General features: G+C 40.4%; 1 protein-coding gene across 3 annotated transcripts in view; it reads right to left on the bottom strand.

Annotated features, from left to right (window-relative positions):
- Positions 1-25,946, bottom strand: part of SLC7A11 (solute carrier family 7 member 11) — a 64,648-nt gene that overhangs the window by 5,474 nt on the left and 33,228 nt on the right. For all 3 annotated transcript variants that reach the window (XM_074541985.1, XM_074541984.1, XM_005485635.4), the window contains 5 exons: positions 8,358-8,481; positions 7,113-7,216; positions 6,545-6,641; positions 3,376-3,525; positions 1,456-1,633 (listed from right to left, as the gene is read on the bottom strand). In XM_074541985.1, the coding sequence (XP_074398086.1) occupies positions 1,456-1,633; positions 3,376-3,525; positions 6,545-6,641; positions 7,113-7,216; positions 8,358-8,481 (653 nt within the window). The remainder of the gene's footprint in view (positions 1-1,455; positions 1,634-3,375; positions 3,526-6,544; positions 6,642-7,112; positions 7,217-8,357; positions 8,482-25,946) is intronic.

The following is a 25,946-nucleotide window of genomic DNA, read 5'->3' as shown; positions in this document are numbered from 1 at the left end:
TTCACCTTCCTTGTCACAGCTGGCAGAAAAATCTTAACATCTATCCAGTCTACCTTAAAGAGAAGAATATTCTTTCTCTTGCCCAAGTAATGTAGTTCAACACTGTCATCCCGTGGCCAAAGATTCAAGCAGCTGTATTCCAAAACCTCTGAGACACAACAGAAAATGCCAAAAAATCTCCTGAATTTTGATGAGGGGAAAATTCCTACACCCTAAATGTCAAGACTGAGAGATTATAAACAGACTAAACCCCAACTACTTAATAGAATGTCCTTCTGCTTACAACTGCTTTAATTTGTACTGAAGATTTCTACCCATTCCGAGGACAATGCAAGTAATTTATAACATTTTTGCTATAAAATTAAGATTTTGCTAGTGCAAACTAACACCTTTTGCTGTAAATACTTCCTGCCCTATTGCCTATGGACTTCCCAGCATGTATTGAGAGGGAAATTCACAAATTCTACAGAAGATAGGATATAACTCTATAAATTATTTATATTGAGAAAATACATACAACTGGTTATACTGTAATTACATATAAAAGCACTATTCTTTTCTTGAGAGCAGCTCATTTTAAATCATCAATTAAGACTGAAGCACAGAAGACAATATGCACTTTTAATTCAGCATCTACAGAAATCAACTAGTTTTAGTTAAAGATTTCACAGGCTGAGTTTTAGTTTTGCAGCAAAATAAATTATCTTTTTTTGTTGTTTAATAAATTATCCATCATTCCTGAAATACCTTGCCAATAGTCTTATTTGATATTTTGAAAATTCCCTTTATTTTAGAAGCCTATCATCCTAGTAACAAAAAAGTGAAGAGCTGTAATAAATTATAAATAAATACTGACTTCTAATTGAATTGTCTCAAATAATCCTTCTCTAACACATCAGAACTTCCACAAATCCTTTCAAAACCTTTCAGAAATGGTACAGAAAGTATTCTCAGTGTATTTCAGGCATGAAATACTACTGAGCCAAGGCACGCAGAAGTCATTCTTCACGAAACAGAGAAATTATTTCCATAGAGGCCACAGTATATGCTGCTATCACCCTGTCAGGAGCCACTGCTAAGGACAGTATTCCCATGAACCCCCACCTGCCTGAATCTTCCAGACACTTCCAGCCCCATTTCAAACACTCCTCAGTGGTCCACAGACACACGGTGTCGGCAGGGAGCACCAAGCTCATCCTGATAGCACACCTGTTTTGCTCAAGATTCCAAACAGATTCTCCAAGGAGTGCAGTACTGTCTTCATTAGCACGGAGGCAGGGCCAGGAGAAGGTGATGGTGGTTTAAAAGGAATTAGATGTTTGTAGGGGAGGGCAGGAAAGAAGCATCAGTCCTTTAAAGTCAATCACTGGCTGAGGAACAGCCCTGCTGTGAATGTCCCTCATTAGTCAGGGGACACTGGACTTACCTAGAAGGACTTACCACCCCAGGACTTACCCAGAAGCTTTCGGAACCACTTTGGCTTGTTGTCCCACACAATGAAGAGGTAGTAGGCAGGAATGCCTGTCAGGGTTATGGCAAATCCAATCCCTGTGTTCACTGGGTCAGAGTAAAGCGACAGCGCCACCATGAAGAGGCAAGTGAAGGAAAACAAGGCTGGAATAAATAAAGGAACCTGAAAAATAGCCACACAAAGGACCATTAAATAATAAGGTCATTGTAAAGTAATGACCAAGGCATTTAGCTTTCCATGAGATGTAAATTGGATAAGACCCAGCAGTACAGGACAGTTCTGGAGAAATAAGGGTGTCTGGAACAGGCACACAAAATGTCAGTGACTGCAGAAACCAGGCCCTGCCAAGTGCTATGCAGTGAGTACCACAGAAGTGTCTTAATTACACTCTAAAACACTCCAGTGTTTTACTTCCTTTAAAATATAAGGACTGTAAATAAGTTACACTGTAAAAGTCCTTCCTCTAATCCCCCAGCATATAAGCAAGCAGCTCTAACCACAGTAAAGATTTCCGTTTTGATAATTACCCATTAGAAAATATTTTAAAACACAAGCAGGAGCTCAAGTCACCTTTTAAAACTATTAGGAACATATTGATTTTCTTCCTAAGGTAAAAATCAAAATCTAGCAGGAAGAGAGCAAATTAAACAGCAATTTGATTAGTGATAAAGATATTTGATAGTGTTATGCACCTGATAAGGATTGAAAAAGCACTTTCTGACTGTATGACTGATGGTATTGCCAGTGTCACTGCTGAAAGCACACAAAGTAACCATATCAAATTTATTTGCTCAATTTTCAAAAACACCAATACAATCACTCTCTTAGCAAGTCTCTGAAGGAAATGCCTACAGGCATGGCTTATGAGACATTAAGTGTAATGGAAAATTGAGAATTCCTTGGAGATTGTTCTCTTCCTTTCATGCCTCAAAGCATTACTGTTCTTCTTCTTTTGTGTACTGTCAAAGCTTTTCTTTTGTCAAAGCAAAATAGGCTGTACTTGTTTACTATTATACCTCCTTATTTACTAATATACCTACAAGAATGCAACAATACACATTCTTAGCTCTGCACAAAATAGTTGTCTTGGCAGCATCTAAACAGAGATATATTTCGCAGTTTTTTGATGATGGATATTATCTTTCTAGATACACAATGGGACAACTTATACTTTGTATGATGCTACTTAAAACAAGCAAGAAAAATAGCAGAACCAAGGCCAAAATAGATACTATTCAAGGGGCTGGACTATTAGCATTTTCTTTCAGGGTTCACAATAACTCTGTCTGCCAATCCACTGCAAGTGCCAAATATTACAATAATCACACTGACCACTTATTTGCACAGAAAATTGGCATACTTGATATTGGACAGGCAATGACATAAATGCCCTCTCTCATAAATTCTTGTGCTTCACATTACTTTTTTGATCATGTTATTGTATATTTGATCATGAAATTATCCAGGTCTTTATCAAAGGAGACATTAAACAGAGGACTGGCTGAAAATCAGGTTGGCTCAAGTAACCCCAATATTTGCAGCCTGAGCCCTCTGTGGCTGCAGAGTGCCTGCCGTATTTTCACACAGCTCGCATCACACAGCCTGAGCACAACAGACAGGCAAAACTGAGCAAATGCCTTCATCTCAGCACAGCACCTTCAGTCTCTGCTCCCCAAGCATAGGCAAGAGGGAAGAATTCTTTTCCAGGATGGAACACAGCTGGGGTAGCACTGGGGACCTTGCAGGAAAAGTCTCACTCTTCACAGCAAAGCACTGTTTTCTCTTAAATCGGTTTTTCCTGAGAAAGAGGTTAGCCTGTTACATCAGAAAATGCTCCCTTGCTGTCTGACTGCAGGACAGAGAGGAGGGAGGATTCATGTAAAAGAGTAGAGAGCAGATGTTACCTTGAAAGGACGAGGCATATCAGGACGTTTATATCTGAGATAAATCAACCCAGCAACTACCAGTCCAATAAAAAGCCACCTGGCAAAGCTGAGGAAATTCAAGAGGCTGTAGAGATCCCCGTTGAATAACATTATCATTGTGAGAGGATGCTGCAAAAGAAATTCAGAGCATAAGAGGGGTTTAGTAGATCGATCTCTATTATTTTACAGCGGCGATGTCAAAGTTTTCCTCAGGGACAAGCAGTACAGCCTTATGCACACACCTGAGTGCCACAGACTCCAGGCTTGCCTTTGTAAATAAAATCATTGTGTGATCAATGTCTAGCTGTCCCCTGAGACCATTTTGGATCAATATATATCTGTCCTGGGTGGCCACACATAGTCAATACAGATCTGTCCCCTGTGACCCAGAATATAAAAATACACAGGCACACTGCACCACCAAAGTGCTGGAGCACCCTGGGCAGCACTCTCGTGGGATATAAGCTCACTTCAGGTTTACTTGCTCATTGCTGATGAAAATAATAAGAACAGTTAAATTTTGGTCACATCTAATCATACGAAAGCAGAAGTTTCCAGGTGTTTTGTGGAAGGAAAAAGTCTTAGTCCCCCAGGCTTCACAGGGGAAGTGAGCAAGGAGGACATGGCAAGGGGCAGCTCCACACCATGAGATGCCAGCTGGGCACACTGGGCTGCCACCAGCTTGGGTTTGCCTTTGTCCAGACTTGCTGAGTGTAGACTTACTGCACATTGTAAATGCAAATATTTATGAGAAGAAGGAAGAATTTAGCTGTCACTCAGGTAGCTACTGCAGAGCAAGAAGGAGAGAGGACACCAGAATACGCACAGTTCCTCACTAAAAAACTAGTCTGAGATACAAGGCTTCTGTGGGGCAGGCAGAAGGTTATGTACAAACTAGTGTTTTGTTGTGGGTTAGATGGTTAGGGAAGGCTACATGGATCTATTTCAAAGGAGTATCTGGACAAAAAAAATGTCCTTGCATTTGGGCATGAAGGAGTAAGTCAAATTCACCATATCCCTCATTCTTCAGCAGGAGGGAAGGTCTTGGAAGTGAGAGGTTTATAACAAGGCCACAGGTGAAATCAACTGCAGATGCAGTAAAACACTGGGCTAAATGTTTACACATAGAAAACTAACTTGTATTATTTACCTAGATTCACAGCCACGCTCTCCCTTTTTTCAAAGGAGTGCGGACAACATGGATTTGAATCAGAAGACTCAATATTTCAAATGTGGGTCTCTGGCCTCCAACCTGTAATAAAGTACTTGGTTCCCTACATAGAGATAGTAAGCAAACTCCTATGTAAATGTCAAGGGAAATTATACCACTGAATTGTATTGGGCAAGATTTCTTCTCTGCAAACTCAACCTCTAAAAGCTTAAAATCTGAGTCATAACTAGAATGCAAGCTATATACAATAATTAAAGTGAAGGAGAGCTATCAAGAGAAAATACAAGAAAGCAGGATTACAATCAGATAGCTTGATTTCTATGAGTCACTACACACATCTATCAAATTCCTCCTCATGTAGGTGAGAAATACTTCTGGTCCAGGTAGCTCAACTTGCAGACTGAGATGCAGATTGAAATGCAGGCTGAGCTCTGTGTAGAGGCCTGAGAGAAGAGGCCATGAATAGCCAAGTTTTGAGGCAACAAAAAAATGGTCAGACTGGAAAATTTCTCTAGCAACATACACACATAAACAGATTTCTTATTTAAAAAAAAAAAAAGGTGTTGGTTTGTTTTGTTTTTTTTTTTAATTTTACAAGCCTCAAGCGCATGCTCGTTTTCTCAGTTTATCCTCAAAAGCTCTTTCCTTTTTTACAGTGTGTAGAACTTGGAAGGAGAAATAAAATAGGGAAATGCTAAAATTGCTATTGATGTAGAATATATCCTGCCATTGCTCTATTTGCAGTAAGGTGAGCTAAAAAATTGCAATCTTTGAAGGAAAGCCATCTTCATACTAGAATCTGACTTTTTCAAAAGAAATCAATGCACTGGTGTAACAGGACCACATGCAATAGCAGGAAATGTCTGTCAGGAAAAAAAAAAATATTAATACGTTTTGTGCATTTCATTCCACAAAAAAACAGTCAATGCAATTTACCCACAAGGTATGACTACACCCAAAGAAATAAAATGCAATGTAAGTGTTTATGGAAAATTAATTTCATTAAACTCTTTCACCATAATCACACTGCCTAATTTTCAAAACTTCAAAGCCTATGGTTGGTTATATGTGCACATATAAAATTCAACAATTCAGTGGTGAGCTTATAGGCTTCAAGAGCAAAAACCAATTTAAATTCTACAAGGATTTGCTCTTAGTAGCATAGACTCATGGGTGCATCTTTTGTTTTGGCTGAGAGTCCTTAAATATGGCAGAGGCTCATCCAGATTCACTGCAGTCATTGATCCCCAAAGTGGGGCTGAATACCCATGAATATGAGGACTGCACGTTAAGTGAAAATCTTCCTGACACTATGAAAACTGAACTTTGAAGTTGGCATTTTGGCATTCAGTCCTAACATTTTACCATAAAATTTAGTCTGCAAAGCTAACACATGGCCAACATTTACTTTTGCTGCTTATTTTAGAAGTCTGTAATAGGATTTCCACTGAAGCACCAGTGGTTTTCCTTAGAAAACCCACAGACCATTTTACAGGCTCATGTTCTCTCATTTTTTAATCATCACTATGCTGGACAGCTGAGGGTTCTTACTCCTTTATCTTAGTTGCAAAACTGCTTGCATTTTTTACTATAAGATAGTAAAATGATCCCTTAGGGTACTCCCAGATGCTGGTGTTTAATTCAACTTTCAGTTAACTGAATCCATTTTTTGTTTGTTTAACTAGAATTTGTTTCTCTGAAAGGCAACGAGCTCACCACTAGCAGGTCTTTAGAAATTAGAAAAGAGCAATAAGAAGTGAATTAGATTGCAGTGAGAGGCAAGAAAGCAAGGAGGACACGATGGAATAAGAACAACTCACAAATCTCATTCCTCTTTCTCCTGTCCTCCACCCTGCCCAAAGCCCATGTTCACATTAATAAATGAGACTCAAGCAGTGCCCAAATTCTGTTTGAATACTCTAGAGCAAGCCTTGTAATATGAATTCTAGTGCAGGAACATTTGTTTGTATGATTTACCAAAACAATGACAGCTGGCAGAGGAGTGTGCTTGCGGACATGAATCATGGAGAGAATTTCTGGAAGGTGACCCTCACGGGATGCAACGAAGAACATCCTGGTGGGAAATAAATGTGGACAGACTTTAAATGTGCTCATTACTGTGAGTACGCAAAGTGGCTCATGAAAGTCACAGAGCACAGCAGAACTTCTTAGTCTTGTTTGAGGTGTTCTAAATGAAAGCACTGGCAGGAGAAACCCCCACACAGAAAGCAAAACCATCTCTGAAGGTGTCCCTTGACTGGTGTTGGGAAGGAGTTAATATTTTCCCTCCAGTTTTCCTCCTCCTTACACGAAAAAAAAGCAGCCATTGATTAAGGGCTAACCTAGAGAGATTAATTTCCAAACCATTCAAAGGATTTTTAAAATAGTACCCCACACAAAGTGAGAAAAAGCCCTACACCTGGTAAACAGTGTAGTCATTCATCATACCCCGCTACAGGAATAAACCTTACTCTCCCTTCCCCTGCTTCCATACCTTCAGTGTGTCTCCCAAGCCCTGAGCCCCAGGAACATCAGCAGTGCTCACCTGGATACTGCAAAAACGCCACCATTCATAGATCCAAAGCATGAGAGAGCCACAAACACGGGCACAGCTAAAGAGAAGTTTCCCATCAGTCGTTCGGCAAAGGTCTGTTAGAAAAGAGAGAGAAACACACAATGACTTTTCATAAAATGGGAAAATAATTTCCTTCTATTAACAAATTATCACGGTGTTAGTTATCCCCCTTCTCTGCATCCCTCACTGAAAATTGTGCAGTGCATTTGTTCCTTCTTTTGTGAGAGTTCAGCTGCTCCAGCTGGGCTGTCTTACCCCCACCGCTGAGAGCGTGTGGAAGGGCATGGCTCCAGCTGAAACCACGATGGGGATGTGGAATCAGGCCCAGACTCATGCCAATTTAAACCATTATGGCTCCAAAGAAGAAGATCAAGACCTGAATGGATTAAGATTTGATCTGCACACTTAATACCTTTTTTCTACAGCCTTCCTTGCACTCAGCTGGTACTACTACCCAGTGGTATCATCTATCCATTCAGGCTTTAGTGTTTTAGGCTAGCAGAAGAGCCTTAATGGGAGTTTGGGGCACCACAGGCAAGATGCATAATTTTTGTCGTGTTTATAAAATGTTTTCTTTCTAGATCTCCCATTAGCTACAGAATTTGGTCATTTTTCAAAACTCACGTCAATTGAAATAGCCACAGGCAGTGGCTACTGGAAAAAAAATGGAATTATTTATTTCCTCATTGTGCCTCAGACACCAGAAATATAAAAATATAAAATATAGTGTTTCCTAGCCAGGTTGCCTTGCAACTCCTTCCCAAATGAGCTCCAGTACTCACAGCAACCCCCTTCCCAACCCCCTTCAGGACACACATTGTGCAGAGACAAAGTTACTGTATTCTGCCACTCAAAATAGTTCAGAGTTCTCTCTTCCATAAATATCTGTAATTCCTGCTTCTCAGGAGCTGAGTTTACAATTTAGCTCTGAATTTTTCAAGCATGTACTTCGCTATGAAATGTAAGCCCTATTGACTTTGTTATGAGGTAAATAAATACAGTCCAATGTTACATTATAAATGCTATTGATAACCTGAACTGCAATCCCACTCATCAGTCAAAAATCAAATTTCACTGGGATGCTGATAAGTGCTGCCATACTAAAACCTGACAGGATGTGTCCACCCAATCTTTTTCCCCCCTGAAAACAAGAATAATATCAACAAACATAACTGCAGCAGGAATATATCTTTGTAGTTTTCTTCTGTAACTTACCACTGCTACAGCTTTTGAAAGCAGCAATTCCCCAGCACTGATTGTAGTGAAATAAGCCACGTTTGTTAACACATAGCCAACTGTGACGATAATCATTGAAATGCATATTGCCAGGGGTATGTTTCTGAAATACACAAGGCAGCTCATTATTTTGCAATCTGGTTGCTAATCCCTGAACATGAAACAAATAACATGGGAAAAAGCCACTAATGATGGTGAATGCACATTTAGAGATCCCAAAATATCATCACTAGAAACTACCAGTAAAAAAAAAAGGAATAAACAAAACCCTCTGGACAAAGGAAATAGGTTTATAATGAAGAGGTGAGAAACCATTTGAGGGAGGAGTCCTTTGGGGACACCAAGGGGATTATGGCCCCCATGCTTCCCATTGGTCCCCCACTTCCCATTTAAGCTGCCTACTCAGATTATTGACCTGCAAGCTGAACCCAAACACCTGGAGGTGTTTGACATCTTCCCCTGGATACCAAAATATCCAGCATGCAAAATTCTGCCCTTTCCTCCTGGGTGTATTTCTTCTTTTACACACCTTACCACATCCCAGTGATCTCTCTCACTATTCAGGGGAACATGAGAGCAGAATATGACACAGAAAGGGAAACAGTACGAATTTGTAAATTTAGTACAGCACAAACGATACTGAAAAGCACAACCCCCTGCCATCCTAGCTAAAATAGAGAACAACAAACAAAAAAATAATAATACCAAACTTTTATGTAGCATCTCCTTCTAGTCAGAAAAGTGGAATTATTTCTGTTTTTAAAAGGAGGAACAGAGACACAGTGAATGTGTCCAAAGCCACACTGCAAGCAAATGTTTGAGTCAGGAGAAAAACCCAGGTGCCCCAAGTGTTAATCTAGTCTCTTTCCACCTAATATTATTGATATCTATGTCACACTGAGAAAAACCTCAGATCTGAAACCAATCCTTTAGTTCCAAGGCTGGCATGTACAGCCCCTCTGAGGAGAGCTGAGAGCTCCTCCTTCACGGCTGGTTCCTTCCAGCTATCTATATTAAGGCTGCTTTTGGAGGGATGGTGGGGTTGCCATATTTAAAGAAGGTCACCCCAGCAGGTGGCTAAAGGAAAGACAGGACTAGGAATTCTGGAATTCCAGAAGAGATCACAAGCACATTTCTTAAGGACTATTGTAATCACCTCAAAGGAAAAGGTATTTTGAAAACCAACACAAAGATTTTTCTTTTCTGATATTTTTTTCTCAAAGAAACATAGCCAGGTAAGAATTTAAGGATCTTCTTCCCTTTATTTCTCAAATAGATGCTTCACATCATTATGGCTGTATAGGGCTGAAAACAAGCTCTAAGCTGAGACTGAATAAATAAATGTATTTATAAATAAGTAAAACAGGATGGTATCGTTCCTGCACATCTTGCCCACCTCAGAAACCATGGTGTCAAATGCTCCCGTTAACCCAGACACACAGGTGGGTAAGAGGATCGTGCTGGGAATCCAACACCAAATCTGAGTAGGCATCATGATACTGTATTAAGCCACAGTTACCTCATGCACACATCTCAGGTGAAGAAACTGGAAGAAGGAAAGCCAGTCAGCTTGTAGGATGTGTCTGTTGATGGAGAAGATGACAGCAAGGACTAGAGCAAAGAGCCCAGAATTCAGATGCTGTATTGCTGGAAAACCCACAGTTATGGACACAAGAAATAACTGCAGCTCTGTGTGGTGATAATTTATGCCAAAATGAGGTTTGTAAGTCAGATAGATAATAGAAGGCAAAATGGGGTCTGTAAGTTGCTAGATATATTGGAAACAGTTGGGTTAAGCTTCTTACCTGACCTGGGCGTATAAATTGAATTCAATCCTCTTAGCATCTGATTCAAGGTAGGGATACATGGATTGAAAGCCTCTCAGAGCAGGTATTTTATCTATATTTTCTGCATCACAGATAAATGCTTTAACCACCAAGCTTTTGGAAAAATCAGCCCTGACTCCAATCTTAAAAAGAGTGTTTTCAGCCAAATGTAGTAAATTTGGACTTTTTTTACAAATACCATTTAAATGACTGAAAGCATTATGCTAAACTTAATAGATTATCTATGTTTGTTCTAATTCTTACTAAACACATTATATCCATATCTAATTTAAATCCCAGTCAAACTTGTGATAAAACAAAATGGCAATTCAAACTGGGGAGGAGGTGGTGGGGCTAAGAATCCTGCTTCCAAACATGTGAAGAATGCGTATTTTATGATTGGCTTTTCACAAATATTAAAATGAATATTACATGTGTTATCTTAGAAAGTGATTCATTCTGTATTCATTCTCTCAAGTAGCATGTTAAATATAGTTTTAGTTTAAAACATAATGGTAAAATAGAAACTGTGCTATGTAGGATACTTTTTTTCTAAAGAAAGGACTCACACTGAGATAGCAGCCACAGGACACCTAAAGCTTTCAGAGAGAGAGAATTTACTGCCCCATTATCAGAAGAAACGAACTTCTTCCTGCCTCACTCAGCCCTGAAGACACCGTTAGGATTGAGAGGAAGAAGCTGACGATGACAAGACAGAATCCTTTGTTTGAATGGAATTTATGCATCATGTATGAAGTGTATGAATATGCAACAGGCTATTATTTTTAAGGGCTAATACTCTGTTAACGGGTGTCCTTTTTCAGGCTTATTTTGCCCAGAAAAAGATACCTGGACATCCGTAACTCTTTGTTTCTATTGTCTCATATTGTCCTAATCCAAATTGTCCAAATTATTATTACTCTAATTATATTACTATTGTTATAACCATTTTATTACTATTAAACTTTAAAAATTTTAAAAAACAAGTGATTGGAATTTTTCACAAAATGTGACCACTCTCTGAGCACTGCAAGTCCTGCTTTGTTATGCTGAAGAGTGCTAACGCCCTTGGATAGTAATACCAACAAACACATTCAGAAGAACAAAACCCCTGAACACGCCAGAACTAGTCAGGAAGCACTGTTAATTAAAAAGCCTGCAAATTATAACCCAGCGCCTGGAGCAGCCCAAAGGATGCTGTGACTTCTCAGCCCCCAAGCCCCTGCTCCTGGAGGAAACGAGTGCTCAGGCTGCAGCACCTTTTGTCTCCTGGCCAGGAGTGAGCTTTCAGAGGGCTGTGCTATCCCTGCACAGCCCTCCCAAGTGCTGCTTATTACCCACTGCTTCCAGTGGCAGATTCCGACAGAAATAAAAGGCCAGTTTCGAGATTTCGGGGATAAGCGGTACAGTATGGTTCACTTCTCACTGACACCTCCATTCAGATTCGCGTTGGTCCTCAAAACACCTGAAAACACAGGCAGACAGGCAGGAACCATATGCAAAACCACTGAGTGAGAGCTTAAATTGTGTCTTTTCTATCCATTCAGTTTAAGAGACAGTGCCCAATTTGCAACAGAATCCCATTATCAGATTCTCTGCTGTGAACTACAGTCTCCATGCTAGAATAAAAGCTATAATGCCATTAGCAATAAAGACTACATCCTTTCCTTAGAGGATCACTGTATCAATTTTCTTGGAATATTTTAGATACTCTCCAGACCTCCAAATCTGTCTCTAAATAAGAAAAATCATACCTAGGTTCTAGTCTCCATAAACTGCCTCTACTGATGCAGTTTCCACCTTTTCACTGCTGCATTCTATGAATCACACACAATACAGGGTGCCCACAATACTGATGAGCCATGTTTCTGATGTAAAACAAATTCACAGCTGCCTCACAGATAGCTGAGACTTTTGGACTACAGAGAGAAAATTCAATAATTGGTTGGAAGGGGAAGCTGCTGCCAGGAAAGTCTTCTTGCAACACTCATGTCTTCTCCCAAATCTTTGAAGAAAATTAGTATCAAAGGGAATCTGCGGAAATCTGAATGAGGACAATGTTGACCCTATAATTAAACAGTCTTTTAAAAAGTGGGTGAGAGACAATTAGGATAGCTTCTGTGTAGCTGAATGTTGACTACAATTGAATTGAATTTTCATACCTTTTAAGACTTACCCATCCTTAGCTGCTATTCAAAGCTAAATCTTCTCCTTCTGCCCTATACACAGAGTAACTGTAATGAAGAATCACACTTGAACAAAGGGTGCATTCACCCTGTGATTCCCAGAAAAAGAGTCACCAAGGAGCCTACCATCACACAGAAGTTCAGGGTTGGGAATACAGCTGGCCCATCCTGTGCCATACAGGGCTGAAATGTTTGCCAAGCCATGCTGTATACTGCTTGGGAGTAAATTTCCTTCCTCTAGAGCCTGTAATAGGCACCAGAGCTAGGGCATATGGTTCAGTTAATCAGGATAACCACTGGGCTTTGCACTTAACCTTCAGTGCTGCAGAATCATAGATCTTCTGATAATCTGCTCTAGTACATCTCTACTCCTACAAATATTTTTGCAGGGAAAAAAAAAAAAAACCTGAAAGCAGAGCAAACAAGAGAAAGGGGAAAAAAAACCCCAATATAAATGGAAAGAGAGAGAAAGCCAGAGGAAGAACCCGAGGGTGACAAAAACGATGTCAATAAATCAGCTGAGGAACATTCCTAGAAATGCACAGCACATATTCCAGGTTAATGTCAACTTTTATAACAGCAAACAGAGCACTAAGAGCCATGTCCACTGAGGGCTGTTTTCCCTATGAAATGACAACCACACAGTCAAAGACACCCCTCCAAGCTGAGTTCACAACAGTGAAGCATCTTCCTGCCACATTCTTTGTCACTTAGAGGTCATACCAAAACCTCTTCCTTGCATCCATATCAAAGCCAGGTTTTACAAATACTCAACATAGTCAACTGTCCTGGACAAAGCTGCACTAGCAGGACCCAGCCAGGAAACATAAATAAAAAGGTTGAAATAAATAACTTAATTACTGGTACAGTTACATGGAATTACATCTTTACTGTAGTAAAAAATTGTGGAAGATAATTTTGCATATAAAGTTAGAATGACAATAACAAAGAAGGAAAGAAATCCTAATTCCCTCACATGATTTATGAGCAAGGATTTACTTAGCTTTCATGAGCATGATGCTGTATATTCTATATTTCCTTAGTTGAAAATTTACCACCAGAGGAGTTTCAAAAGTTCCCTTGTGCAATAATTTATTCACCATTTGCAATCTGCTAAGCAATTTTTCAAATGAACTCTTTCCAGATTTTGGCACTCTTAAAAAAAAATCTAATCATCCACTGCACTGCCCATAGCACCAAAACTTGGCAGAAAAAGAGCACATTTATCACAAGAGTAAATTTATCCAAATAACCTGACACTGAGGAAAAAAAAAAAAAAAAAAAAACCAAACAAACAAACAAAGACAAAAAAAACAAATACAGAAAGTGGCAAGAAAAATTTAATATTTCCAGGACTTCACTGCAAGACTAGAAGACATACAGGCTTGCCTTAGTAAGCACTGTGTTCCAGAGTCCAAACTATATCTCTCACCATTCCCAGGTGGTCATTCCATGAGCTGTGGCAATCCTAAATCCTGGACAGCAAGCAGCACATTTCAATATAAACTCACTTATCCCTGACATATTTTTCATGTAAAACAAGCCTATAAGACAAGACTTTACACTGAAGGGATCAAACCATCCTCACCATATCAATAGGTGAAAAAGCTACAATCTCATCCATCTGCTAGGAGAAAAGGCAGATGTAAAACTGCAAAGGAGGTCACCTCCCGGGACTGAATCAAAGCCAGGAATGGAGAGACAGAAGGGATGGGCATCATCACAGCACCCCTCAAATCCACATATTTCTACATGCTAACCAGTGTCTCAGCAACTGCTGACTTCAGTGACAAGCTATTATTTTGTTTATTGAAGATTCCCATCAGCAAATCATCTCTTCACTGCCTTCCAAAATGTTCCATCCTTATGTTCCAGATCAGAGGGACTTGCAGTCTGTGGGCTTGCAGCTTAGGCAATATTCAATTATATAACTGCCCTCTGTCATCCTGTCATCTTTTTTTTTGATTTTGAGAGGAGGAATGAAAGAAAGGAAAGGCCAGTCATTAAGCTGCACTCTCATTTACACCACCACATGCTCCATGGAAGCTACTGCTGGAGTGAAGTTTTAAAGGGCTCCCCTTATTCATTTCCATGCTTTGGTTCCATATCTCTTACTTGAGAGACACAGCAGCATGACTCTGGGATAAAAGAGTGAAGAATCAGGCTGCAGTCTGCATTTAAAAGCCTTCTTGCCTACTACTACCTAGCAAGAGAAGAAAAGAGCTTCTGCTGTGCTAATTACTTATTGTCTTCTCAGTGTTTGGCTTCACTGGTTCAGATTATAATTGCTTACAGTTTGTAAATAGGGTCTTCCATGACCAACTGACTTTAAAGGGTCATACTGTGTATTCAGTGTGCTGCAAAAGGCAGGAAATTTTATTAACTTCTCAGATGTTTTTGGCACTTTTTCCAACAGGTTTTCCTCAAAAACTAATCAGCATAAATACTGCCTTAAGACTTAGGTATTAATTGCACGGGGTAACACTCTTCCATAAAATATCTCCTTTCAGGCAAACTCTCCCAGCTCAAGTCTCAAGAGGCAAATCTGTCCACAGCCCTTGAGAAACTAAGAATAGTTGTTATGCTCACAAGGGGATTTGCTTTATTTTAATAGATGTTTAAAGCTGGCTGTGATGTCTTTGTGTAAACTCAGGTTGCCAAGCCAGATATCTGACCACAGTGCTCATTTATGTCAAGCCCCACCCTGTCAAGTCAATACCTTTTATGAAACATCTTTCTTGGAAGAGCAAAATGAACTCTGAAACTTGGACTGCCAGCCAGAGACACTCCTCATGGTCAAGCAGGATCCTGAAGCATTTTGCATGGAATGCATAGCACTAGTGGCATTCCCAAAGAAAACTGTGCCAACGCAGCAGATGTCAAAGGTGACAGATAAATACACAAAGAACTTTTGAGATTACAGCACTAAATATTAGTCCCTCTGTCTCTGCTTGGCCTTTTCTTCTATAGCAGGCATGTGAGCACTCCTAGGAGCCAGAAATTAAGCATAAGAGGCAGCACACAGAGCTACTATGGGGACTAATTTTTAAAATCTCTGAAAAAGAAGAAATGGAATACAGACTTGAAACATAAAACATCAACCACCCCTGTGATTTCTCAGTCAACTCTATTTCCATAAGTACATCTAGTGCCAGTGTTCAACATCTTCATATTGCAAACTTATTGTACTAAGTTTACAACTGTTTCCAAAAGACGTGTGAATAACCAAACGTGGCTTTTATTTTGCACTGTAACTTGACCCCAAGTTCAAGTGCAAAATAAAAGCCACATTTGGTTATTACAAATGGCATTATCACATCCCTCTTGACAACCTGAAAGTCCCAAGGAGCCTGCTTTTCTTTCCTACTGCTACAGTCATACCTGCAGGGAACTAGGCCTACCCTAGGAACTCAAGTGTGCTTATTGTTAAGAGTCTGGGAGGCTTAACCAGAGAATAGCCAGGTGCCTGGAAAATGCAGGATCTCTAGCAAAGGATCTGCATTTTGCATTTCAGAACCTGAAATGGTGATGAAGATGGCCAGAAGACAGTGGTTATTTATCTAGTGTACTGCAATTAAAGTGAGGTTTAGTTAAAAGGTTGTCTGCCACTCTCACAAAAGCTTGCCATTTAAAAAGCAGCAGAGTCTAAATTCAGAGGATTCAAATACAAATATACTGTCACACCTGGATTTGATGAATGACTTCTATGTTTCTATCTTACATCATCATTTAACATCACCCTCCTTTTATCTCATTTGTGAGGAACATTATTGTCCTCGAGGAAGTTTGTGACCTTTTCCACCAGAGGGACAAAACCTCAGATTTTACCTTTATTACCCAGCTCCCTCCCAGCCAAAAGATGAAAGGAGCACCTCTGCTCTCTCAAAGAAAGTTCCAGCATTTTATTTTCTCCTGAGGTCTATTTGTGGAAGTGGAAGTACTGCCAGTGGTGTAGATCATGGTGAGAAGCACTAGCAAATCACGGTGCTTGCTTGGAGGCAAGGAAGCCATAAAAACAAACCTGACACAGGGCTGTAAAAAATAAACATCTGCCTGCACCCAGCGCCTGCATGGAAATGAAGGGGAAAGAGGGCAGAGGCACAACCCAAAAGCACTTCCTCCAAGCTGCTTTATTTAGTGGGTCTAGTGGGTCTAACTTCCTCTTAACTACTCCATATCATCACATATCTCATTGCCAGACTTAAATAAATGCAAAAGGGAAGAAGCGAAGTGATTGTGTATCAAAAGTAGTTCAATTTATTACAGCAGTGTGACGGTGTTGACAGGGGTCTCAGGTTGAGGGAAGAGATGAGGATCTGACTCCACGTTTCAGAAGGCTTGATTTATTATTTTATTATATATATTACATTAAAGCTATACTAAAAGAATAGAAGAAAGGATTTCCTCAGAAGGCTAGCTAAGAATAGAATAGCAAAGAATGATAACAAAGGTTTGTGGATCAGCTCTCTGTCCAAGCCAGCTGGGCTGTGATTGGCCATTAATGACAAACATCCAACATGGGCCAGTCACAGATGCACCTGTTGCATTCCACAGCAGCAGATAATCAATGTTGGCATTTTGTTCCTGAGGCTTCCCAGCTTCTCAGGAGGAAAAATCCTAAGGAAAGGATTTTTCATAAAAGATGTCTGTGACACAGCAGGCTCTCCTGGGAATTTGAAATTATTAATTCCTTGAGCGCCTGATTTATGAACAGTATCTACTTTCTCCAGACAGGATCACTTAGGAAAAATGGACCACTGGCAGCAGTTGGCAGTGGGGGAGTGAGGGATATTTAGAACTATAAACAAGGGAACCTGATCTGGGAAATATGCCCATCAGGCCACGTAGCTGAGAAACCTAACCCATCATCTCCTGCATAACAATATCATGGCCAGGGAAAGAGATCACAGTGTCTGTGAAAGGAATCCAACTGAAAACAGTGCTGCCTGTCACAGTACCCTCCCCACACTGCCACAAGTACCTCAGGGTTTGCAGGGAGTGGGGCTGGGGTGGAAGCAGAGCCCTGCCTTGATCTGTGAGTGTTTCTACTGTCTATGTTTGTAATTTGGGCCAGGGCAAATGACAGAGAAGCACTTTGAGGAATGCAAGGGAGCTGGCAAGGCTACTATCATTCCCAAAATGATCTACTCACACTCACAGCCTGGCAACAAGCAGCCTGAATACCAAATTCCTCACTCAGTTCCAGTGGAAGGTACAGGAGGGAATGCTATCCCCCTAACCCCTCTAATAGCTGGACTTTTGGGAAAGCATCACTGGGAGCATATTAATGACTCCTTACAGGAATAAAGGAAGGTAAATGCTTAGATGCACAGAGCACAAAGGGAAGAGTATACATCTCTGCATGTATGTGCATAAAAGGAGCCAGATTTTTCATACTTGCTAAATTCCTTGACATGTAATTTTGAGCAGGAGAGTTTCCACAATGCCAAGGATCATAAAGGAACAATTTGCTGCTGTAGGTTACCATTGATATTTCATCATGAATGAAAATTGCACCATTTGGTGATGAAAAGAGCAGCTATTTGTAATAAAGAGCACCATGGAAACTGAAATATCATTTACCAATGTGATATGTAATGGAGTTCATTCATGCTGTATAAACAGATATGTGTGGGTATAAAATACTGTAAAAATTATGTTTTAACCTCCCCAGCCAGGAACAGAGATCTATTCAGATTGTAACTAATTCCTGGCAGCTCAAGATAGCATCAGACCTGTTTAACGTCTGAATGGAACCTTCCTGGACCATCAAGGATCATTTCGTTATCTCCTGCCCCTGGGAAAAAACATCGGGGCCTTGTGATTCATTAAAGTGTCCCAAGAATTTCACTAGATTCAGACATGTCCTGATTGCATCTGGGTACTCAGGGACTGATACCAACTTATTACACGTGAAAGCAAACTTCCCCTGTGTACCAAACTTCTGTCTGCAGACCGGACCGGACCCGTCTTTGTCTATTTCAACATATGTACGGAAATAGATTTGCTTTCGAAGAAGTGAGTAGAAAGATGTGGTCACCTGTGCCTCAGGCAGAATAAACTGTATATAAGCTGGACGCTGGAAACACTCAGGGTGAACCTTTGAGGGGAAGTTGTCACTCTGTAGGTCGAACCTCTGGTTTCACCCATACCCGGGACTGACGCTGTCTTGATTGTGGTGGTTGCTCGAAATTCTATTTTTTTGTAATTGACCCAATAAATCGTTGTTAAATTTTTCATAAATTCGGCTATCGATTTGATAATTTATAACAATCAAGACAGGGTCTTCTTCCAAAGAAATTCAAAAGGAGAAAAAATGGTAAATGCAGGTGCCTTAAAGCATTAGCATTTTTAAAGATACAAAAAGGTGTAAATGAAATTAAAAGGAGATGTCTTAACAATGCTGCACTGCCATGAAGGTGGCTTTCTGGCAGATAAATTGTTTTCTCTGCAAAAAGCAGGGAAATTCTGGTCTTGCTAAGGACAGCCCAGCAAAGCACCTATAGATGTGGGACAGCCTATACAGCCACTGAAATAACTCTGTGGGAGTTCTGACATAGAACAGAAATCCAGAAAACGTCATATGTGAGCTTAAATATGCCTTTGCAGCACACAGTAACTGGAAGCACTTGAATGGAGTTCAAATGGGAATATCAACTTTTTCTACTTTATTACCTTCTGTGCTCTGAGTAGGGAAACAGTAAGCTGAAATCCTCTCTCACTAAAACTTCATAATGCTGAAACTACAATCACAGGCATAGGAGAAAAGCTTATCCTTGTCTTTTTTGATGAAGTGATCATGAATCAAAATATGCAAAATTTTCAGCAGGCCAGTAAGGCTGACATTTCCTTTTTCTGTGTTCAAACTGAGAAATCTTAAACATCACCTTAAACATAACCTTAGAGAGTTAATCCTGAAACTCTGCTGCAAATCAAGTTCCCTGCAGTTGATAGTGACATGAAATAGCCAGACTTAGTAGCCTATTTCAATTATCTTGGACAGTATAATCAATGAGACTCAGGATTTTAAGGCTGACTTATCTTTGCCATTGCACATTGTTCAGTGTACCCTCTGCAAAAATGCCCTACTCTTCCATGCTAAAATCTTAACGTGAAAGTGATAACGAGGGTTCATACAGAATTTACCACATTATCTCTTATCCTGACCCATAACATCAGCTTAAAAGGACCAGGTACTGGCCATCAGAAATCCCTAATCCTGGCACTCCACAGCAGCCTGTCCAGCACCAGCCTCCCTGACTTCTGCATTTGAAAGTAAACCTAGATAATCATAGAGAGATTTAGGTTGAAAGGGACCCTTAAACGTTCCCCTACTTCCCTTGAAGAGCACAGACACCTTCCCCTGGATCAGATAGCTCAGAACCCCACCCAGCCTGGCCTTGAATGTTCCCAGGATGGGGCATCCACCACTGCCCCAGGCAACCCATTCCACTGCTTTGCAATTGTTCTCTTCTTCCACGTAGCTAATCTACACCTATTCTCCTTCGGTTTAAAATCATTACCCCTTTTTCTATACATTGCAACAGATCCTGATAAAAATTCTGTCTTCATTTTTCTTGCAGGACCCCATTTAAAAACACCAGCTCTGGGGAACAGAGACAAATTTATGTGTCAGTGTAGCAATAGTGCTTGCAAGACATTTTTTCAGTAACCAAAATAAGCACAAAGCAAATGGCAGCTTTTGGGCCTCTGTGTGGGCAAAAATATATTCTTAAAAGCAGAAAAAATATGTAATTCACTGCACTCCAGGGTCATTCCAGCACAGCATCGTGACTCTGTCAACACTTAACACCAAGCTGAGGTGGCCTAAAGCTTGGATCTGTTCATGTCTGGGATAGTCTGCAACTAAGAAAAAGCCTCTGCTCATGACTTTTACAATCACCAAGCAAGAACCTTAAAGCATTGCTGCTTTTTTTTCACATCCATTGAAATATTTCTTCCTTAGACTCACAAGCAGCTTTTCCTCTAATGGGAGTTTTGCCCAAGGAAAATGAATTTCATGGTCTTCTACATTCCTTGTGGATAAATCTTTACTTTTATCTGGTTTTGCTTAGCAACTGTTTTTTTTTTTTTCTGTAATAAACAGATACGAAGAACTAGAAGTGCCTGTCATTCCTTTACAGTGCTAGATCACTGTAAATTTTCTTTCCTTTAAAACATCCCCACATAGAAGTTAAACCTCTTGCCATATCAGAGTGCTCCTATTCATTATCCATTCTTATTATCTATGGAGTAGGTCTCTAAATTGCTGTCAGATCTTTCCAAATGATGGTATCAAAACTATTCTCGTAAGGGATTTTCCATTCCATCATACTTCAAAAAATTAAATACTGTTATTGTATAGTCCACTTTTTGACAATAAACAGAACATAATGTCAAGGTGAAGATGGAAATAACAGCACTTGTTCAATAGCAAGTGCTACAAGTGAATGAGGATTGACAGAATAAACCACAGCAGCACTACTTGTGAAATGCAGATTATTCACTTCACAGCACCCCTGGAGCATTAATAATCTTATATAAATCCTCTTAGTTTACATTTCATGGATATAGGCTGTACTGTAATTTAAATGACTAAAAACCCTAATGGTCACTTATTTAACAATAGTTGTTCCATAAACAAAATATCACTGTCACTTTGTATTTAAAATTCCAGGATATTCACAGCCAAATATCAACATGTAAGTGACCAGAACCTGCTCCCAGAACATCTGCACACCCATAAGCACTCACATAAAACAGCCATCATGCTGTGAAGGGGTGTGCAGGGGAATAACAATCTTAGCATTCACTAGGTAAAGATCAATTCTCCCTGATGGAAATTCTGCTGTAACACAGGAAATTATGTACTCATCTACAGGAAAGATATACAAAGCCAAATTGTGTCATTTTTATATGCTATTACATATCTTAAATACAAGCCAGCAATCTCACTACCTATTAAAAATGAACAATCAGATAAGACAACCCCATTTAATGTCTCATACAAAAAGACTGTGTCAAAGTCATTGTGCTGGCTGAAGTAAGTGGAACATATTCCTTTTCTTGTGTGTGTAATACAATTGCTATTGGAATTGTGACCATGCCAACTACTCATGGTGACATGGCACATGTTATTAACTCTTTGTGCATTATAAAACTCCAATCTGATGTGCAATAAAAAGCATATGGCCCTTGCCATTTTTGTTGCCCATTGCTTTGTTTGTATTTTGTTCTCCAATTTTGTATCTTATCCCAGTAAAAAATGCTGTCTTACTTTCTCTGAAAGTCATCTCACCACCTCTTTCAGATGATGCTAGCCAGCACCAGCCTAGTGGTATACTCCAGTAAAAGATTTACTGTTAATGGCAAGCAAGATGCTGCTACATGTGCTGGTGTAACACCCTGCTTATCCAACACTGCCTTAGCGCTCTGCTCTTCCTCATTTTTGAGGCTCAGCATTAAAGAGAAAATTAAATAAAAAGTGGCAGAAGAGGGTCATCCCCTTCTGGCTCCAGGAGAGGATGCACCACATACAGATCACAACATTGCACTATGAATTAAAGTAGCTATTGCTGCCCTATATAAATAACCATAGGTAGTGGGGGTCATTTGCTGTCACAAATACCAGAATAAATGGCTGTGAGACCCCTTTTTCTATACCCAGGCTATAAACCAACACTGACTGTACCCATGAGAAAAGGCTGACCTGTAATTTCATAAGGAATTTCAGGGTTTTGGCTGGGGTTTCCAGCAAGATTTCAGTGCCATTTGAAACACAGATTTAAATCTCAGACCAAAACATTAGGGCGAGTGCTGTGAGTCACCTCCACAAGAACTAATGCTGTTGGTAAACATAGAAATAAGAGCTCAAGCATCAGACAAAGCCAGGTTCCAGTTTTAAAGTGGGAAGGAGAAAACCTGGGAGAGGCTTACCTACAATACAGAGCAGCACCCACACTAGAAATTCTATAAAACACACTTGCTTTCACAAAGAGTGCAACACCCCTAGGACAGGAGATGTGAGGTGCAGCTTCAGTGACTGCTCTGAATCACCTCAGCTGGACTTGTCACCCTAGTGAATTTACTCATGTTTCTATCTACCCCTAATACACTATTGCCAATCACTTCACCAGTAATTTCAGCCAGGCCTCCTGCTTAGGAACCACCAAAAGAGAATGGAAATGTCTAATGGAACCTTCACTGTGGCCAAGAGAACAGCTGCTCAACCCTGAGAAACCCATCATCTCTCCAGTAAAATATACTCTGTTCTGCAGCAGAGCATCAGTCTTGCAAGGGATTTTTATTCCCACCATGAATATTTTGTTGAGCAACTCAGGTTCCCCATGAAGAGGAAACTCTCACCCTTCTCTACAGGCACTGCTATGTAACTCAGTGAAACAGAAATAGATGTTAGAACAGTTTTGCATGTGTTTCAGCTGGTGAAAATGAAGGAAAATCCAGGGCAATGGAAACTTCAAAGGTTACAATATTTTGTGTTACATTACCCTGCTGGTAAAGCAGATTACAATTTTTCCAGCTACCCAGCGAGACTGTGGATAAACATTTGTTTTACTTCCTTAGGAGAGCTGATTCATAGTAACCATGATTCACATAAACAAACAGAAGTGATTTTAAAAAAAACAAAAAAAGTAAAACCAGCAACAGGAAAGCAAACAAACCTTACACTCAGCAGGTTATCACATTGGCAAACAAAATGAGCCACAAGAGCTAGAAAGGAGCAATGCGTTGTGCAGTGGCGTGGCACCATGCTCCACACACTGAATAGCCACTGTGGGGACAGACAGACAGCCACTGTGGGGACAGACAGGGCCAGCACATGGGCTTGCCACATCCTCACACCTTGGAGACACCAAAGCTCCGTGAAACAGAGGGGCTGCAGGACCCTCTGCAGCACCCAGGACACACCTTCTCCACTCCGGAGCAGGAGGGAGGGCAGGAAGCTCCTCCACCCGAACTCCCTGGACTTTGCTTCCTCAGAAGAGGCGCCACAGGCTTGGCAGAGGAAAGCCTGTTTGAGGGCTTGTATCCTAAGTGTGCACTCCGTGTAGATGTTTGCCCCTCCTGTGTACACTGCAAGCAGAACCTCACCCATACCTTCCGCTGTCACCTATGAACTAACGAAAACAGGCACTTGTAAAAATCAAAAGATTGAAATCATGCAATAGTTTTGGTTGAAAGGGACCTTAAAGACCATCTAGTTTCACCCTCTGCCATGGACAGGGACACTTTCCCCTTGACCAGTCTGCTCAATCACCATCCCTTCAGAAGAGATTAGTCCAGACCCCCTTTCTCCACTGGCCCTGGATAAAAAGAAGAGATAAGGACAGGCATCACAGCAGCCCAGGCATTCACATGTCCATTCACCTGGTGGATTTGCAGGAACCTCTCCCACCCTCCCAGGATCCTGCCCCAATGATGCATTTTTAGAACTATCAAATAGTTCTAACAAATAATCTTCAAAAAAGTTTTAGTTGTCCCCAGGATTCTGAAGGAATTTATCCAGTCATTTTCATTTCAAGTTGGTTCTTTTATCTTAAGCCACAGAGTCTACACAAACAGAAACAAACATATCAAAGCAATGGCTTCTGAAGTATTGCCTTAATGTAGATCTGCCTTAGAGGAGGAGGATGATCCCTCAGGCAGCACACGCTCCCACCCTGCTTTACCCTACTCCCTCCCAAGAGCACACACAGAACAGAACCACTACTGCCCCTGCGTCCTGGCATATAGCAGTATGGTATTACACTCTCTGCCCTTGCAATTCATCTTTTTCCTTTCATCCTCCACCTATGCTTGCTGCACAGATTTGATTTTTCAGGTAGCTGACTACTGTCACAGACCTCTTTTATGAAAAATCCTTTCCGTAGGATTTTTCCTCCTGAGAAGCTGAGGCCTCAGGAACAAAATGGAAACATTGATTATTTGCCGCTGTGGAATGCAACAGGTGCATCTGTGATTGGCCCATGTTGGTTGTTTGTAATTAATGGCCAATCACAGTCAGCTGGCTCAGACTGTGTCGAGCCACAAGCCTTTGTTATCATTCTTTCTTTTTCGATTCTTAGCTAGCCTTCTGATGAAATCCTTTCTTCTATTCTTTTAGTATAGTTTTAATGTAATATATATCACAAAATAATAAATCAAGCCTTCTGAAACATGGAGTCAAATCCTCGTCTCTTCTCTCAACCTGTGACCCCTGTGAACACTGTCACAGACCACCTTCCTGATTTCTGACTAATGTCTTGGCAGTATCCTTATTACATTTTTGAGACATAAAAGGAGTTAGATTCAGATTCTCTATCAGACAATTAAGGGAAAAAGAGCAGAGGTAGCACTATTAATTTCAACTCGCATATCCACAGATAAAACCCAGCACAGCAATACTTTATCTAACCATGCATCTATAGCACTCATTTTTATTCTGCCATTTTCCCACTCACTCTTCTCCAAAACCCATGCCAGGTGTGTGCTATAAGTTAACTTTGTATGAGATAATAATTCAGTTTATAAAAATCAAACAAATACATAGAAAAAGACAACTACTGTGTTTCTTTATTGTGCACAAACCTTTAGGTATGAAAACTGCATTGCCTCATCCTGAATATTTCCATGGCCTTCAGCTTGACTTTTATGTGAGTAGGAGTATTTTACACAAGGAATATAAATGTTAGAACAGGCAATTATACAAGTGACCTTGCCTTGCTGCATTCAATAGTGAATTATTAGTCTTCTCAACTGCAGTTTTATAAGACATCCTTATTGTCTTAATTAATGATCAAGGAACATCTTTGAAATCTTTACAGACACTATAGATTACATCACTCTCTTTTCTAATTCACTCATATTGAGTGGCATATCAGTTTAAAGCCTGCCACAGGTAGCTCTTCACTGCAGTCAATTTCTAAATAGAGCATCGCTTTTCTTTTTTTTAATTTTTTCTTTTTTTTTACATAAAACAGAAAGATAATAAAGAGGAAGTAGGAATTAGAAAGACCTGAAGACAGTTGAACCAATTCAAATGCTAAAGTGGGGTTTAGAAATCAGCTGCCAATGACAAAGATACAGCACCCCAGGGTCATTTCTCCCATGGTGTAGAATTTCACCACAGGACTCAACAGTGACATAAGCACCCCAAAAAAATGGGGTAGGGGGGAAAAAAGCAAATTACTGCACATGGAAAAAGGAAAAATAAATAACAATATCTGATAATATGTATTGAACGTGCGTCACGTACACATCCCCGAACATCATAGACTGTAACAGCATCCCTAACTAAATGCCTTAGGAAAACATGCAGCCTCTGGAAAGCAGCAGGCACACACAGTGGCTGCCCCTGCCTGTGTCAGAGGAAAGAAAGAGGAATAGTGCCCTATGAAATCTGCAGCCCTTTTGTTATCCCTGCTGCTGGAGCCTTTGCTCCCTGTGAGCACCCAGATGACAGGGGAATTCATGCAGTGAGTCATCTTCCCAACCCTCTGCTGCCCGCTTCTCCTGCCCCGGTGAATTCAGAGCAATGCTCAGACGCAGGGTGCATC

This window comes from Zonotrichia albicollis, chromosome 5 (assembly GCF_047830755.1).
Source record: "Zonotrichia albicollis isolate bZonAlb1 chromosome 5, bZonAlb1.hap1, whole genome shotgun sequence".
Lineage (NCBI taxonomy): Eukaryota > Metazoa > Chordata > Aves > Passeriformes > Passerellidae > Zonotrichia > Zonotrichia albicollis.
Note: the sequence above shows the minus strand (reverse complement) of the source record. Positions and strands in the feature narration are given on the sequence as shown.